General features: G+C 54.6%; 1 protein-coding gene across 21 annotated transcripts in view; it reads left to right on the forward strand.

Moving 5' to 3' along the window:
- EBF3 (EBF transcription factor 3) overlaps positions 1-17,500 on the forward strand; it is a 116,363-nt gene that overhangs the window by 62,488 nt on the left and 36,375 nt on the right. For 16 of the 21 annotated variants that reach the window (XM_059661704.1, XM_059661693.1, XM_059661703.1 and 13 more), the window contains exons 7-8: positions 12,734-12,815; positions 16,084-16,228. In XM_059661704.1, the coding sequence (XP_059517687.1) occupies positions 12,734-12,815; positions 16,084-16,228 (227 nt within the window). The remainder of the gene's footprint in view (positions 1-12,733; positions 12,816-16,083; positions 16,229-17,500) is intronic. The other 5 variants (XM_059661695.1, XM_059661712.1, XM_059661702.1 and 2 more) reach the window with 1 other exon arrangement.

Below are 17,500 nucleotides of genomic sequence, written 5' to 3' on the forward strand. Positions count from 1 at the left end.
TATTACACTATATCCCGGTACATTCAAAAGGTGATTTCCATTTAGATGCTCATTTTTCATGAAGATAAATATGACATGAATCATAATTTCCCTGAAGTAAATATTACAAATAATAAAATACTCAGGCAAGCAAGTTGAGGAATGACAGTAATGCCTTCCATTTGTATGGTAAGTGGTGAACCTTGTGGCCTATCAAGTAACAAATTGAATGTTTAATCTTCCTCCATGCAGATTGCGGAGGGCGAAGTGGCCGCGGTCTCGCGGCAAATTGAGAGTTCTCTGGTGGCTCGTGGAGTGTCTGCTATTTTGCCTTTGGAGGCCAATAGAGGGTGTCAGCAGGGCTTTGTCAAAATATATCACGAGCATGAAGTTGTAAAATTGCAATTTACAACAGAAAGACTTTGGGATAACAGGCAAGTCGTAGGCATGCTAAATACAGAGCAAATATTTAGAGAGGCTTTGTAAGCAATTTAAACCTGGTTAGGGGAGGCTGCTTAGCCTCGGTGGCGCATCCCAGAGGGAAAGAGAGAGATGTGTCCTATCAGGTGGTAAGTAGTCTATTCCAGAGGATGGAAACACTCTCCAGCCCCCAGCCGCTGGAGTGCAGCTAATTGGTCGAAGGGCGGCTCACAGACGTGCCCCAAATCAGACGGGAGGCTGCCCCGCGTGCGCGTCACACCTCCAGGCATCACCTCCAGGCATCACCGCGGGACCGGACGTCCTCTTTGCTGATTTGTCCTCAAGTTTGGATTCCCTCCGGGCCTTGGGGGTCCTGGGTGGTGACGGTGTCTCTGCCTGCCCTGTGATTGGAGCAAGGCCGGTCGGTGCTGGCGGAGCTGGGTGTCGCGACCCCGCAGGCCACCGGCCAGGAGCGCTTGTATGGCAGCCCCGACGCACGCCCTGCCGCAGGCCCCGCATGTTAATTTAAGGTGCTGTGTCTGCACTACAAGACGGACGCCACGAGCATTTTGATGAAGGACTTTCTACATGAAAAGGCTGCCTGACCCCGGCTGTGTGTGCGGTGAGGTGGCCGGGCAGGCAGGGGCGCCCGTGCTGTGGTCTCGGTTACGGGAGCAATTAACGAGGCTTTTTGCTCTCGGGGAAGTCGGGGCTCCTCATAACCAAAAAGAAAAAAAAAGCACCGAAGCGGCTTTTGCTCATGTTCCCTGTGATGTCAGGAGCGGGGCCAGAGCGCGGGGTCCGAGTCCTGGCGCCGTCAGCCCTGGCGCTGGCCTTGCGCTCACCACGCGGCTGCCGTGGGCACTTTCTGAACATGTGACGGAGCCACGGAAAGGAAGGAGCACGGCCCATTTATTTTCTTTAAACAGGATATTCTGCACGTAATTCCTCCTGGTGGCTGCCCTCAGTTCCTTTAACATCAGCCCCAGTGAAGGCTGAGGCTGTCTAGGCATTAAACGCCGAGTGAAGGCCTCGCCTGGCTTCCCCTACCACGTGCCTAAAGGAAAATATCTGACACTCACTGGCCTGTGTTGCTGGCATTTTGCAGCGGGGGCTGCGGAGGTCATGAGTGGGTGTGGACAGAGCCCCTGACCAGGAAGCCTGAGGGCAGAGGAGCCAGAGAGTGAGGTGGGACACCCAGTGGAAGGAGGGGTGGGTCCCAGGTTTGCAGAAGGAGCTGAGTCCTGGTGGCACCAGGGTGACTGCCTGCGCCCCCTCCACGCTGCGGGAGAAGCCCTCTAGTGGGCAGGAGTGGCACTGCGTGCCTCTCTGTCATCAGCACCAACCCTTTCCCTGTGGACCCAGGGCTCAGTGTGCACCCGCCCCAGCAGGAAGGCTGGGAAGTGGGCAGAGGGGGTTTCGGGCTTCCTTGTGGGCCCCGAACACAGCGATGGGAACAGGCTGGCTGCCATGGGCCAGGGCTGGACAGCGAGCAGAGGTGACATGCCGTGTCCTTCGCCAAGAGCAGACGGGAGCTTCCTGAGGATGCTGGCTGCCTTGGCGGAGGGGATGGTGCTGGTTCTGTCAGGTGATCCCCCTGGAAAGTTTCTGTGGTCTGGAGGCCCTGCCCCCTCCCTCCTGGGCTGCAGGGAGGCGGGGGGCCCTCTTCTGGTCCACTTTCCCTGTTGTCACTCCCCTGGCCCATGCCGTGCCATCTGTGGAGTCCCGTGTACTCTGCGCACACTGGGGTTTTGATAATTCTCTACTTTTTTTTTTTTTTTTTTGGTAATTGCAGAATCATAAAATATTTTAATTTCAAGGTTAGCAATTTTCTCTTGCATACTTAATTTATAATTAGCTGGTGTATAAACCTGTTCTGCGAATATAATTTTACTGTTGCCAAATGTTCCTCATGAATAATTAAGGGCCAATCCCTATTTATCAAATTATTAATATACCTAATAGCCTTGTTTTCGTAAACAATGCGCTGGCGTTGGATTTAAAGGAACCCTCTCGGAGGGATCGGGTGCTGGTTCCCACCGCGCCCGGGCCCCGCGCCGGTGCCTGCACAGAGGGACGCTTGTGCTGCGCTGATGTCACGGCCCCCGGCCTTCTTTCCGCCACAAAAGCCCAGGTATCAGTAGCTGGACAAACACAATGGCCATTCACCAGTGGGCCTGGCCTCCGCGGCCCCGCGAACAATGTTGTTGTTTGTTCTAGCAATTCACCAGGAGCATTTTTGGAGGAAATGTAACAGATGAAACCATCCTTTCAGCCTTTAAGAAATCTCTTTGGCATAATCCTACCTTTCTCAGTCGTGTCCGCTGCTCGGAGTGAGGGAAGCAGCTCTTTCCTGGGAGCCTGGACAGAAGAAGCCACTGTCCTGCCCTCCGGGCGGCTGAGCTGGGCCATAGAAGTCAGATTCGGGCCCAGAGACGGAGGAAGAGCCTAGAACGTGCTTCTGTTTGGAAGGAAAGTGAGAAATCACGCCGGGTGTGTGTGTGTGTGTGTGTGTGTGTGTGTGTGTGTGACTGACGTGCCGAGGCTCCCCCGGTCCCTCCTCCCGTCAGCCCCCCAGTTTCACGGAGGACAGCAGAACTGTTCCTTCTCCTCCACCTGGAGTCAGAGCTTCGCTCCCCCACAGCACCACGCGGCTCGCACTGATTAGTGGTTTGAGCCACCGGAACAGTAAGCAGAGGCCGATGCTGGTTGGGAAGGAGGCATTGAAAAGCAAACTTGTGGGGCGTACCACCATGAGATGCTGCGTGGCCTCTGTGCCCCCCGAGGGGCGTTCCCGGGCACGGGGCCTCTATCAGGAGTGTGGGGTGCCTGGCCGGCAGCTTGGGGGTGTGCTGTTGCCGCTGGCCGGCTCCTCGTCCCCACCCCAACCCCGGACGGGGGCAGGGGCCCTGCTCCTCTCTCCTTGGGGCTGGCATGTGCGAGCCCACTCGCCATGTGTGTGCGACTCCATGTGTATGATTCATTCCAGAGCAGTTTTAGTCCTCATAAAATATTCATTTTGGTTGTGCAGGGCCCTGTAATTGCCATCTCTCACCCTGAATTATTTATACCTTGCACAGACTGACAAAGCTTTGCCATGCGGCCCGAGATGAATCAGAAACACGGATCTTTGCTGCCAACAGCATTATAGTCTCACAAAATATGGCACCGGCGTCATCCCGGGCCGCCTCATCTCTAAATCCAGCTTTTCTTGATTTGACATTTTCTTTACTCTTCCATTGTCTTAGTCAGGCAGAAAGGTTGCCTCTTAACTCGGAGCAGCAACCTCTCCTGCCTGCATCACAGCTGCTGCGCTTCAGAGGGCTAATGTATCTTTATTGCCCTCACTTTTTTATGCTCAGTAACAAGGCAGTGCTCGGGCTCACTTTAGAGCCATATATTATACATTAGCGATAAAATGATGCAAATAGTCCTGAATCCTCTTCAAACAGATAGTGGGGATCGGCCTGGTCCTCGCTGCTTGTCACAAACACAGAAAATAAGAGGTGACTTGCCAAGTTGGGCTGAGACGCCCGCCCCCCGCTGCGGGCTGTGCGCAGGCCCGGGAGGGGGTCCCAGGTGGGGCCGAGACTGGTCTGGGCTTCTCTGTGGCTGGAGGAGGCACTTGGGCCCCCACACTCAGCACCCAGGATGCAGCCGTTCTCACGCAGCCTCCTCCCGGCCCTGGGTCTCCCCTGCCTCTCCTCTGCTGCAGGCGCTGACTGGGTTTCCTGGGCTGCTCTCCCGGCACCAGGGCGCCTCCCTCATGGCGGGCGGGGGACAGTGTGCACTCTTTCTGCCCCCTCCCCCCACGCTCTGGAGGATGGGCATGTAGACGAGGAACATTTAGGAAAACTGCAGTAAGACGAAGGAGAGCCCAACTCCTCTGTAAACCTTGCAAAACTAGCAAGGAAAGTGGCCCGGCTCCGGAGGTGGGAGCGTGCGTGTCTGAGCCGAGACAATGAGAACCGGCAGCCATCCCAGGGAAGCGTCCCCGTGTGCAGAAGGCTCCAGAAGAGCGACGCGGAGGACCGTTCACAGGCGGCGGCGTGGGGAGCCCGGCCAGGCCTGCGGGTTCTCACACCTCGGCCCGGGCCCGAGCCACGGAAAGGGATTAATTTATGGCCCCGGCTCATCAGCACGGGGCGGCCAGGAGAGGAGCGCGGCGCTGTTCCGGGTAATGGATGACCCGGACACACATTTCTCTTGTATTTGTTGACACGCAGGAGTAATGAAGTTAAAGCTTCGCACACATGTGCCCCCTCATTAAGCTGCATTACCTGCATTAAAACTAATAATTGCCACTCAGAGCTGGGCTCCCATTAATCATTTATAATGTTTTAATAAGTTTTTAATCAGGACCTAAAAGGCTAGAGAGGCGACGTCGGCAGGTTCGACACCGGTGTCCTCCGTGGGTGTGCGGGCTTGATTTAAAATGGGATTTTTTTTTTTTAATTAATAATTCAACCCGCAAAGATGATCGTTTCTCCTGAAGCGAGGGGGCGTGCGTGGGGAAGCTGTGCCTCTGGGCAAGAAAAGATCTTTTCCACTTGAAAATTGGGGGCGGGGGGCGGGGTGGGGAGGGGAAAGAAAACCACACACACAAAAAGTCCCGTTGGTTTTGGGAATGATCTCGGTTGCCCACAGAAATCAGAACAGCCGGGAGAGCGTGGCCGCTTCACGCCCCTAGAGTCGCGCGCACACGTGGGGTGGGAGAGGCCTGCCCCCCGAAGTTCGGATAAGCACAGGAGCGTAATCTCTGTGCGCAAAGTCTCCGAAAGTCCCACCCACCCCCGGAGCTGGCAACAAGTCACGGGGGCATCTGCTGTGAGCCAAGTGATGCTGGCATTTTTCTTAAGTAGGAGCTTCATGATCAGAGCTGGCAAATAGAGGAGCCGTGTCCAGAGGGAGCGAGGGAGCGGTTTTAATGAGCCCGCAGCGAGAGACAAAATACAGGCTGACTGACAGCGCGAATGATCTGCTGGGGAAATGATGTCAGGGCTGCGGCGCCCATTAGAAATAGAGGGATGGGGGGGGGGGGGCGCGAGACAGGCACTTGAAACGGGAGCCCGGTGTAAACACGGCACGTCACTCGCCGCTGTGTTGTGCAGTTGACTTCTTTTACACAGATAACCTTATCAAAACTATCGCGCAGCGTCAGTACCTTCCAGAAAACACTCACTGGCATCCTGACAGCGGCCGGGGCGGCGGGCGGCGCGCGGAGCTCTGGGAGGCAGGCGCTTGCCTTCCCAGGGCCTACCTGGGCTTTACTTTCTCTGCACACATTAAAACCACCCGGAAAAGTTTAATGCAAGTCATACAAATTTCCCCAACAGGAGGGCTCGGCGGGCTCCGTGCTCGGCGGGGGCTGCGGAACCGGCCGGCGAAGCTATTAAATCCCATCAGATCTCCTTGGCATCATTTTAATGAGAATCATCGCGAAAGAACAAGATCGTGGTATCTATAAGAGCCTCTTGACAGCCGCGGCTGAAATTGTGATGAAAAGAGAAACCATTATAGCACCAGCTTCGCGATAAGGCCCTTTGGAGGGACGGCGGGGGCCTGGCGTGGCTCCCGACCGTGAAGGGTTAATTTTCTAAACCTAATAATGTTCGATAGTGAGGTATTTGTCAGGAGATAAAGAAGTGATAGAATCTGGGAAGTGGGTCCCTGGGCGATTGTAGTACAAATATTGTTAATGCGGTGCGGTTACTCCGGCGAAGGGAAGTAAAATAGCTCCCGTCCACCGGAGACCGGCCCCGCGGCGGCCGAGCAGCCCTCCAGACAAAGGCCAGCCGGCGCTGAGCCGCGAGTCAAGCCGTGGATATTTCCCAATCCTCCGACGTCTACGTGGACATGCCGGGCGGCGTGCGTGCCGGGGGACGGCGCCCACGGAGCCCCGGGACCCGCCGTGGGGAGCCAGGCCTCTTAGCCCCCTCTCCCGGGGAGGGGGCCCCCCTCGCCAAGGACATCTGGGCCCAGCTGTAAAATGCAATACTGTCACCCCCTGCCCCCTCCGTGATGACGTCATGTAGGCACCAGTATATGAGACTCATAACTTGAAATGTACAAGAATTTAATAAGTCTGGTGTTAAAGCAATTTGTCATGGCATATTTGAAGAATAAATCAGACTAATGGGGCAGATTTTCCTCCCGTCTGGCATGGAGGCACGTGAGCCCCATGGTTGCTAATGGCAGGAGGGGGAGCCGGAGAGAGAGGCCTGACATTAAGACCCTCGCATTTTGGAAATCCGATCCGTATTGACCTGTGTCCTATCTCGGTGCGCAGATCTGATGTCAGCAGAATGTAGTCTTGTGTAGCAACTGCTCATTACAGGTTCTGTGAAGGGAGCCCTGTCTCCCGGCCCCACCACCCGATCGGCTAGGATTGCTCAGTAATCAATACGGCAGCGACTGATGGCCGGCGCGCACGCACCGCAGCTGCGGCCACGCTCTCAGGGACTTCCCAGTAATTAGCAGGGACTTCGAGGAAGCACTCCGCCGGTCACTTTCTTATCAGCCAGAGAAAAGTCTCTTAAAGGCTCTGTCTTTCCGTTCGACTCTTTAACTGTTTCCTGCCAAGCGCACAGTCCCACGCAGATAGAGCTGCGGCCCAGGCACCCCAAGAGGACCCTGGGCTGTCTTCCTGCTCCTCTCTCGTGGGGGAGCGGGTGGGGAAGGGACTTTTCTCCTGTGCTAGGACTGGAGCCAGAGGGACATAACTAGAAATGAACCATGTCCACGTGACCAGCTCGGTGGTATGGAATGCGTTCGCAAGGTTGTGCAACCTCCACACCATCTACTTCCAGGTGGTCTGTCACCCCAAAGGTGAACCCATGGAGCTGTGGCCGCCCTGTCCCCCTCCCCCAGCCCCCGGCACCCGTGGGGACGTCTACGCCTGCCTTTTCTGGTTGGTTGTCCACGCTCACATTTTCTTGCGAGGGTGGTTAGGTGTTAACACACTCTCCGGGCACTGCGTTCCGGATTCAGTAGCTGGAACAGTGGGGGCTGCATCTGGGACGGGGTCTCCCCAGTTTGCGGGGACCTCCGCAAGCCGTCAGCGCCACAGTCCGCACGCGAGCGCCTGGGGGTGTTGATTGATGACACGGAGGCCCACCCGTTGCCCCGTTAGTTTGCTGCTCATTGAGGGCTCTGCCTTACGACGGACAAGCGAGCCGTCCCCCATGGAAGACCCCCCTGCTTCTCATTGTCGACTCGGATTCCCAGATTTCCCATAATTGAGGCCCAGAGAGAAGGCCAGCTGCTAGGCCCGAGGCTGGAGTTTGGGGCGGGTGGCGTCTGGGGGAACCTGGGCTCCTTCCTCAGGGTGGCATTTAAACCTGTGCTACGGTGGCCGCTCGGAATGCCCGCTCCTGTCTTCACGGGAACCCTCAGGGTCCCCCTTGCAACACGCTGTCACTCACGTCTTCAAGCACCGGCAACACCGAGCCTGGAACAGACTAAAAAGGAACAATTAAAAATTAAAAACATGCCCTAGTCCAGTGGTCAGCAAACTCATTAGTCAACAGAGCCAAATATCAACAGTACGACGATTGAAATTTCTTTTGAGAGCCAAATTTTTTAAACTTAAACTATATAGGTAGGTACATTGTTATTAACTTAATTAGGGTCCTCCTAAGGCTTAGGAAGAGCCACACTCAAGGGGCCAAAGAGCCGCATGTGGCTCGCGAGCCGCAGTTTTCCGACCACGGCCCTAGTCAGTTTGGCTCAGTGGGTAGAGCGTCGGCCTGTGGACTGAAGGGTCCCAGATTGGATTCCGGTCAAGGGCACATACTTGGGTTGCAGGCTCAACCCCCAGTAGGGGGCGTGCAGGAGGCAGCCGATCCATGATTCTCTCTCATCATTGATGTTTCTCTCTCTCTTCCTCTCCCTCCCTCTCTGAAATCAATAAAAATACATTTTTTTTTTTTTAAAAAGAGAAACAGTCCCCACGCAGAGGGTTCCTGAGACGCTGAGAGTAGGTGATGCAGGAGGCCACCAAGGGGACGCCCAGCATTTCTAAGGAGACCATCTATTTCTCCCCTGACCAGAGGGGAAGGAGTCGTTATGATGTGATTAGGGGTTCCGTTGGGTGAAAAGCAGCAGTCACGGGGCCGGTGGTGCGGGCGAGGGGCATTCATTACCCACCACTCGCCCGCAACGGAATTTTGTCAGCGACCTGGCCGCTGGTAAGTGGCGGCTTTTGCTGAACGTGGGCAAGTTCTTCTCCGTTAGGGAAGCAGGCGGGAGAGGAGAGGTGTCAGCTGACATGCGTGTCCTCACTTTTCTCTGACAAACCAAATTCATTCCTTACGTAATTGATAACGGCCTTGGCCAATTACTTCACACATTACAATACACAGCGGCCCCCTTTGCAGGTTCTGCAGGGCTGTAATTAGCTATGCTAATATCCCCTTTATTGGCCCTAATATTGCTCAACACCTTTTGCCATCCTGGAACCCGCGAGAGCCCCATGGCCTGTCAGGACCACTGATTATTGAGAAGGATGGCTTTAATCAAACATAATTGCAGTTAATTTTTCTCTCCTGCTCTCGGTTGCCAGCGTCTAATGCCACGGACTCCTTGATATTCCATTAAATTACAATTAAACGGCCTCCTTTGTTTCCGAGCGTCCTGACCCACGCCACGAAGTTCTGGAGCGGGCGTGCGGGAGCGCCGTTTGGTCCTAATTGCCGGCGCGCTCACAGAGGGCCAATTTGCACAATACCCATGTAGAATTTAAACAGTTCATAACGTAATGGATATTACACAGGAGCCTCACACTACAATTAAAATGATTTTCATCAGATAGAGAGGCTCTGGTTAATCAGCTTCATAAAAGTAAATATAAATGAACTAATTCATGGCTTAAACACACAGAGAGGGAGCCCACTTCGGGGTTAGTTACTGTGGCGGGGGCTCGCCCCGCGGTGTGGGGTGGCCGGAGCGGCCCACGTCCGACGCCCCAGCCCCTTATCCGGCGTCGGCCCCGGGGTCCGCCACGGAGAGCACCCCTCGGCGCGGGCGTTGTCCGAGCGGATGCTGACACGGATGCCACTGGGAGCCCACTTTTAAGTTGCTTCAGCGGGTACAGCTGTGGCCACGGCGCGGTTGGGAGCAACTGAGTCCCTGTCCCTGCAGAAGGGACGGCGGGCCTGTGACTTTCTAGGTCGCACGGAAGGTCCCAGGTGCTGACCTCAGCGCGCAGAGGCCCCGTGTCCGTGTCCACAGGCTGCTCCTGAGTGAGAGGGACATCCCCCGAAACCCGTTCTTCTCAGAACCAATGAGGTCGCCCGGGTGGCATTCTCCCCTCATCCCGAACACGCAGGAGGAGGACGCTGGATTCCAGGAGTGGCGACGTCACACCTTCCCCGCTTCTAACCGCGCCGAGGACTTCCCAGGGTTGATCAGGTCGATTCCGAGCAGAATATTACGGGGGAGTTTGCCCTGTGCCCGGCGTGGCCGCCTCCCGCCTGCCTGGGAGAAACAAGTAAATAAAGCCCATATTTCAAGCTTGATTTACTCCGGTACCTACTGTGAAAGATGACGACTCTTTAGGGAAATAAAGACAGGGTCAGGGAATTAGTGTACATAATGGTCATTTTGATGATGGGCCAACAGCTGCAACAGGAAACGCACTGTACACAATTAAGCGTAATGTACTAATGACAGGTTAGGATTTTTATCGCCCTGGCCATCGAGCAGCCAGCCCGCGCTGAGCCGTAATAAAGAGTTTATTGGTGTGCACGCCAAAGATTTCCTGACATTGGAAAGATTTTTCCTTTCTTAACAAGAGGATTAAGTCCTTTGTGTCCCGGCCTCTGGAAGGGAGATATGTGAAGTGATGCTCAGATGTTTCTTAGGGAAAAAAGCCCATTCGAGGGCCATTGAGTCAAGAATGACCTCCCCCGTCCGGCCTTCGGTGGCCTCATCCCCTCCCCAAACATCGTCCCAGTGAGTCTCACCGGCAACTTCCAGTCGTGTGTCCATGTGCGCGGACACAACTGGGCTGCCCGCCTCCTGGAGGCTCCGTTGAATCCCCGAGTTCATCGTGACCAAGACGAGGGTGACAAGGCAGCACAGGGCTCCCCTCCTCCCGGCCGAAGCTGCCCCTGTCTGTCCCTGCACATGTTGTCCTTGACTTGGTGTGTGCCCTTGGGACCTGAATTCTTCAAGGGACCCTGCTTCCCCGGACCACACACTCCAAACCCCTCCCATGTCCTTACGTCGGGAGGCGCTGGGATAGGAGCCCATCCCAGATAAGTGTGTGTGTGAGCGCACCTGCTCCCGAGTCGACCCTGGAGGGTACCCAGCCCTGACTCGGTTGGGCTACTTTCTGCACCGGAGGACAGTGGAGGCCCCGCTGGGCCTCATGCCGAGCGAGGCAGAGGCTGGCCAGGCGACCTCCAAGCCTCACGGAGGCTCAGGGGTGAACCGGCTGAAAAGACTTGGAGGAACTGAAGCAGCTCCTGGGGAGGGGGTGTCTTTCCCGGCACAAAGGGCGCTCCCGGAGCCGCCTCTCCGGCAGGCGCCTGCTCGGGAGATTAGCCGGCTGGTAATGGGCGGCATAATTGCACCGCGCGGCTGTCCCCGAAGTGAAAACCTAATTGCCTGAGAGGACGATAACTTTGTGCCGCCCTCACCTTGTTAGGCCCCTTCTGATGCAGTTCAAGTGCGGAGTGGCCGCAGGTGCGCCCAATTTACCTCGCCGCCGCGCGTGGCGCTTAATTGCGGCGGCTGTTAGGAAAAATTGGTGGGTGGAATTTCAAGTGACTGGCTGTGCTGATGGCAGATGGTGTTCCGAGGCACCGCGAGCTAACGTGGAGGTGAGGTGAGTTAATAAAAGATGTAAATTCCGGCCTGAAATAGCGAGGCCGCGCCATATGTAAGGACGTTTAATTAAGTGGCCACCGCTCTCCCGCCATCCATCGGCGTTCCTCCTGCTGGGACGGAACGGCGCCCGGGGTCTGCTGGGCCCGGAGCAGGGGCGGACCTCAGCCTGTGGAGGCTTCTCATTTTCGGGTGTGGCGCGTGTCCACGAAGAACCGTGAGCCTCAGGTTGGTTCAGGGAAGCCATGTGGAACCCTCTAGGAACGCAGGTCCTCACATAGGGCAGGAGGTATTCGGAGAGAAGCTGGAGAAGGTGCTTGTGTCGCCTCGTTGGACGGGATGCTCAGACACCCGCAGCGAGCTCCCCTGGCCGTGGCCTTCTCCAGGTGAGGCCCCAGGGGTGCAGGGACAAGACCCCGCTGTCCCCGGGGTTGGTGTGGCAGCCAGGCTCCCCATGCCTGTCCTGTGAGCCGGAGCATCCGCGTCTGTCACTGAGCTATGGGTAGGGACGGGGAGGACAACGTGATGATGTTCCTGTCACAGCAGCTCAACGCTGTCAGGACCTGAGTCTTCCTGCCTCTCGGCGCAAGGGCAGGGCTCGGCGAGAGCTAAGGAGCTTGGGCTGGCCCGGACAGCGCCCGCTTCCCCCGCTCTGTCACTGTCCTGTCCAGGGTCGTTGATGACTCCCTCAAAGACACACGTAGACCTTTCACAGACGTCATGGTCATCCCCCAAACAACACCCCCAATCGTTTTTTCTTAAGAGTTGTACCTATTGTAAGTTCAAAAATGCATCTTGGCCTAGGTGGTTATGGCTCCGTTGATTGGAGTGTCATCCTGTACATGGAAGGTTGTGGGTTCATTTCCTGATCAGAGCACATATCTAGGGTTGAGGGTTTGGTCCTGGTGGGACATATACGGGGAGATGACTGATCAATGCTTCTCTCTCACATCGGTGTTTCTCTCTCTCTCTCTCTCTCTCTCTCTCTCATCAATGATCATGTCCTTGGGTGCATTTCAAAAAGCATCTTGAAAAGTGCGTTTATGTAGGTGGTGATGTCTTCTGGGGTTAGGGCTGCCGGAGAGAGTGTGGCAGGCCCAGTGAAATTTGAATTTCAGATACAGAAACAATAATTTTTCAGGATAGCATACCTCTCCTAAAGACATTGTTGTTTATCCAAAATCCAAGTGTAACTAGGCGTACTGGGGTTTTATTTGCTGACACTGGCGGCCCCCTCTGGGCTGGACGGGTCCCTAACAGCTCACGGCCAGTGGTGCAAAGACCTAGGCGAGAGACGGCCACCAGTATCAGTCACCGTTGTTCTAATAAAACTCGGAAACCCATCATGTCCAACGGAAATCACTACTTTCAGATGAAGTTCTTCCATGCTGGCTGTCAGCAGGGCAGCCCCCACCACGCCCCGTGCACGAGTGTCTTTCAAAAAGTGTTCGTCTGTTGTCTGATAACCCTAACAATTATCCTTTTTTTTTTTGTATTTTTGTAGATTCTTTCTAAAGTTTTTCCTCAAGTGCAATCAGAACTGTTTGAAGAATGCAGGCAACCCTCGAGATATGCGGAGATTCCAGGTACACCCTTGTCCAAGACCCGCGGGCCACGGTCCCGACTGCTAAGATGAAGTGTGAATTCTGATGTTGCAGCTGTTCAGAAAACAATCGTTAGTTCTCAAGGGCATGGGAGTAAACCAAAACCCTCAAGTCAAATGCTTTAAACACAATCAGGCGTCTTTAGGATGCCGGGTGCATTGCGTCTGTCCATCCATCCATCCATCCATTCATTCATGGCCCATGAGGCACTGCACACATGACCCATGCTTGTGCCCTGATGACCAGGCAAGCTCTAGGGCGGCACCTGGATGTCCAGGCGTCAGTTATCAGAGCTATAGGTTAAGTTGGGGTCCTGCTTGCATGCGGCCATGGTGAATCTCAGGGGTGTGATTGAAAGGGACTGTTTTAATTTTTTCACATAGAGTTCTCTTAACATTAGCATCTAAACCAGCCTGTTTCTCTGTTGTACGTGGCTGTTCTTGCTCGAGTGACTGGCATTGGGAGCCCGTGTGGGAGATCTTTTAGGAATCAATTGGTTGGTTGATTTTTCCTGGGGGAGAGGGTTCCACTCAAAACCTGCCCTCCCCACCTGTGGGATGCTGGCCTCTGCAAACGTCAGCCATCTCCTGGCTCAGCTCCCTCCCGAGGCCTGGCGTGTCCTTGCCTCCTCAGCTCCTTGCCCGGTTCCTGGACTGCTCCTGGGCGCGGCTGGCTCACCCCCTGATTTGCTTCGAGGACTTTACCCCAAGGAGAGAGGAGGAGAGCTGGTTGCCTTCGGGGATAAATGATGAGCCAGGCCCCAGTTCTCTTGTCTTTGTGGAGGATTAGGAGGTGACTTCAGGGTGAAGGGTGCTCTGCCTACAGGATGGATTATTTTGCTGATTTTAGTTGTGAAAAATCTTCGGGGCTGGGTCCCACACACCTTGCCGCTGGTCCCTGGACCAATCAGAGAAGAATTTGGCAGCAACTACAAATGTCCCCTAGATCGGATGAGTTCAGCATCAAATTGCTCACAGTGTTTTTGGAAATTTAGCTGATGCTTTAGCATTTTAGCTAAACGGGAAGTCTGTCCTTTCAGCCGACTAGCCAATCAGAGACAGGAGCTTGGGCTCGCCCAGTCAGGCTCCGGAGCTGGGACAGTGTCTCTCACCAACAGTGGGGCCCGCCTCCGTCTGTCATGCCCAGGGCCCCGCAGGTGCGGGTGATCCCTCTGAGCGGAGTGGAGCTCACCCCTGAGCCAGTCCCAGGTGCAGCCTGCGCTGCAGGGGAGACTTCCTCTGTCTCTCTGGCTAATCTCCCCGTCTTGCGGGGGTTTCACTGGACTTACCAGTGGGTCAGGCTCACGCCGTGTTTCCACCGGTCTCAGCACCTCGGCCCCTTCCTGTAGGACCGCGGGCTGGGCCCAGGCTGAGAGGCGAGCCCCCGCTTGTCGGTGCTCTCTGTGCCGAACGGCACTCCTCCCGCGGTGACGGACCTGTATGTGGCTGACAGCAGGACGGTGCCCTTCGATTGATTTTTACGTTTCTTGTTTCTTTCACATGCCAGGTCTAGTCACTTTAAAAGGGTCCAGTCTGTGTCTCAGTGTTGGTTGTGGGTCTTTGCATCCTCCTCTGGTAGTGTGTGGGGGCGGGGCCTGGCAGACAGGCTGAGGAGGTGGCACAGACTCCTCTCTATCCGGGCTGGGCAGCAGAGAAGACACTGAGAGATCTGACCCTGGGCCTGGGAACACTGATGGTGGGTGGCACCTTTCAAGGCTCAGAGGGGCCTGATATTGGGGAGACTCCCACAGTCTTGGTGATGCCCACCGGGGAGGGAATTGTCAGGGAGGGCACCCAGGGAGGGAGCTTTGGGGGTACAGTGCTCCCTGCCTCGCTTCAGTCTTCTTGTGGGGCCTGAGAGCTTTATAAAATCTGTTACTAACCATGCATTCATGTATAGGTATGTAGCTTTGGCCTTTTTTTAATCCTCAAACATGATTTTTTAAAATCAGTTTTTCCCTAATAGTTTTTAAAAGAGCAGTTAGGCTTATAGGAAATTTCACAAGAGTATGGAGAATTTCCATCTGCCTACCCCTAGGAACCCCTCCCTCAGTTTCCCTGATTAGTAAGGTCTTGCCTTGTGTGGTACGTTTGCTGCGTCAGAGGAACCGATGTTGATACATTGCATTGACTAAGGGTCACTGTAGCTTCGGCTTCTCACAGTCATTTACGGGGCGTGTTCTGATGTGTGCAGACCGATGGGGAAGGTGGACATGGACGTGAGTCCCTCTGGTTCCCTGCTCACCTGCTCAAGCCCAGAGTTTCTGTGGGGTGTGGTTCTCCAGGTGGTGCTAGCTCCCAGCACTGCCCGCATGTGGCAAAGAGCCAGGCTCCTTGCCCCCCAAATCCAGGCTCAGCCCTAGGAGTCCTGCTGCAAGGCATCATCCCCAGACTGCACCTGGGCCCGTGTTTGCCGCCCCAGCTGCTCTGGAAATAATGTACCACACAGACCCACCTCTGGGATGCTGGTCACAGGTCACCTGAGAAGGCCCTCTGGTTCCCCACCTTCTCCTGCAAGAGTTCCTTCTTCACTTCCTCTGAGAGTAAGAGGCCCTTCCCTGGCCACCCTCTGACCTGGACTTAAGATGGGAGTCTCTCACCCCAACAACAGGGCATTGCTGGGCAGGCCAGGTCCTGGCCATCCTGGCCATGTGTTTGAGAAAGGAACTTATTCTGGGCTGAGAACACGCTCACTATTCCTGTTCAGCTCGGCCTTTTCAGATGCAAACACGCTCACTACCAGATGGTCCCCTGTGATTGTGAAACTGACCCCAGCGTTCGCTGGGAGGATGCGGCCAGTAGGACCGCTCCTGATTTATGAAGCCTTTTTTGGCAACGGAACCCTCAGCACTCTTCAAGGAGGACTGTCTCAAGTGAACTAATTTTAATTAGATAAACTCTCCAATCAATATGTGAACAGATCAATCAAAACAGCAGCTTTAAAATGAGTGGCCAGAGGGGTGTTTCTGAAGCTAATGGCTAGAAGAATATTTCTCTGAATTGAATGCACTTGTTAGCATAATAGGAGATTAAACTGTAATTAGGGTAGCAGGTTTTCAAGAGCTTCAATCCCGAGTCAAAACAAAACCAAACAAAACCAAACCACCCACCCACCCCCGTGAGCCAAAGAACGCTGTGACGCCCTCAGCCTGGAGACGCTCCTGGCACCAGCCTGGGCTGAGGGCTCCGCTCCCTGAAGGGGGCAGCGCTCTCCTCACGGCTCCGGTTTCAAATCTACTTCGTCTTCGCAGGTTGTTGTGTCGACCACAGTCAACGTGGACGGCCACGTGCTGGCCGTGTCCGACAACATGTTTGTGCACAACAACTCCAAACACGGGCGGCGGGCGCGCCGCCTCGACCCGTCAGAAGGTACGGCCCCTTCTTATCTGGAAAATGGTAGGCACATGTTACATGTCTCTTTTTATTTGCGATGCTTCTTTTTCTTTGCACCATCCTTTATGTTGATTCATGTTGAGTTACTGTCCCCACCCACCACCCCTCGCTGGTCAGGCCTACCCCCTCATGCCCGGCCGGGCCTGGTGTGGCCCAGAGGGGCCCGGCCCCTCCCTCCTTGCCCTTAAAGAGGGCTCAGCCTCTCCAGTCCCCTCACCCACCACGGCCTTCACTGTATTGGTTTGTTTCCAAGCTTTCTTTTGCTTAGAGTTTTCCTTGGAGTTTTAATTTGTTTGGTTTTATTTTGGCTTGTCCTAAGCCCCCATCCAGAAGGTCATCCCCACAGACTTGGTGCATGTTTTGGTGGGTGGTTACATCCTGGCCCCATCAGCCCAGGATGGAGTCCAGGGCCATATCTTCCCCTGGATGGGTGGATGGATGAATGGAAGATGGATGATGGATGGATGATGAGTGGATGGATGGATGGATGGATGGATGGAAGATAGATGGATGGATGAATGGAAGATGGGTGGATGGATGGATGGATGGATGGAAGATAGATGGATGGATAGATGGATGAATGGAAGATGGGTGGATGGATGGAAGATGGATGGGTGGAAGATGGATGGATGGATGGATGGATGGATGGATGGAAGATGGATCGATGGAAGATAGATGGATGATGAGTGGATGGATGGATGGATGGATGGATGGATGATGGATGATGGATGGATGGATGGATGGATGAATGGAAGATGGGTGGATGGATGGAAGATGGATGGGTGGAAGATGGATGGATGGATGGATGGATGGATGGATGGAAGATGGATCGATGGAAGATAGATGGATGATGAGTGGATGGATGGATGGATGGATGGATGGATGATGGATGATGGATGGATGGATGGATGGATGAATGGAAGATGGGTAGATGGATGGAAGATGGGTTGATGGTTGGAAGATGGATAGATGGATGGAAGATAGATGATGGATAGATGATGGGTGGATAGATGGATGAATGGTAGATGGATGGATAGATGGATGGATGGAAGATGGATGATGGATGGATGATGAGTGGATGGATGGATGGAAGATGGATGGATGGATGGATGATGGATGGATGGATGGATGAATGGAAGATGGGTGGATGGATGGAAGATGAGTGGATGGGATGGATGGATGAATGGAAGATGGGTGGATGGATGGAAGATGAGTGGATGGTTGGAAGATGGATAGATGGATGGAAGATAGATGATGGGTGGATGGATGGATGAA

This window comes from Myotis daubentonii, chromosome 13, assembly GCF_963259705.1.
Source record: "Myotis daubentonii chromosome 13, mMyoDau2.1, whole genome shotgun sequence".
NCBI lineage: Eukaryota > Metazoa > Chordata > Mammalia > Chiroptera > Vespertilionidae > Myotis > Myotis daubentonii.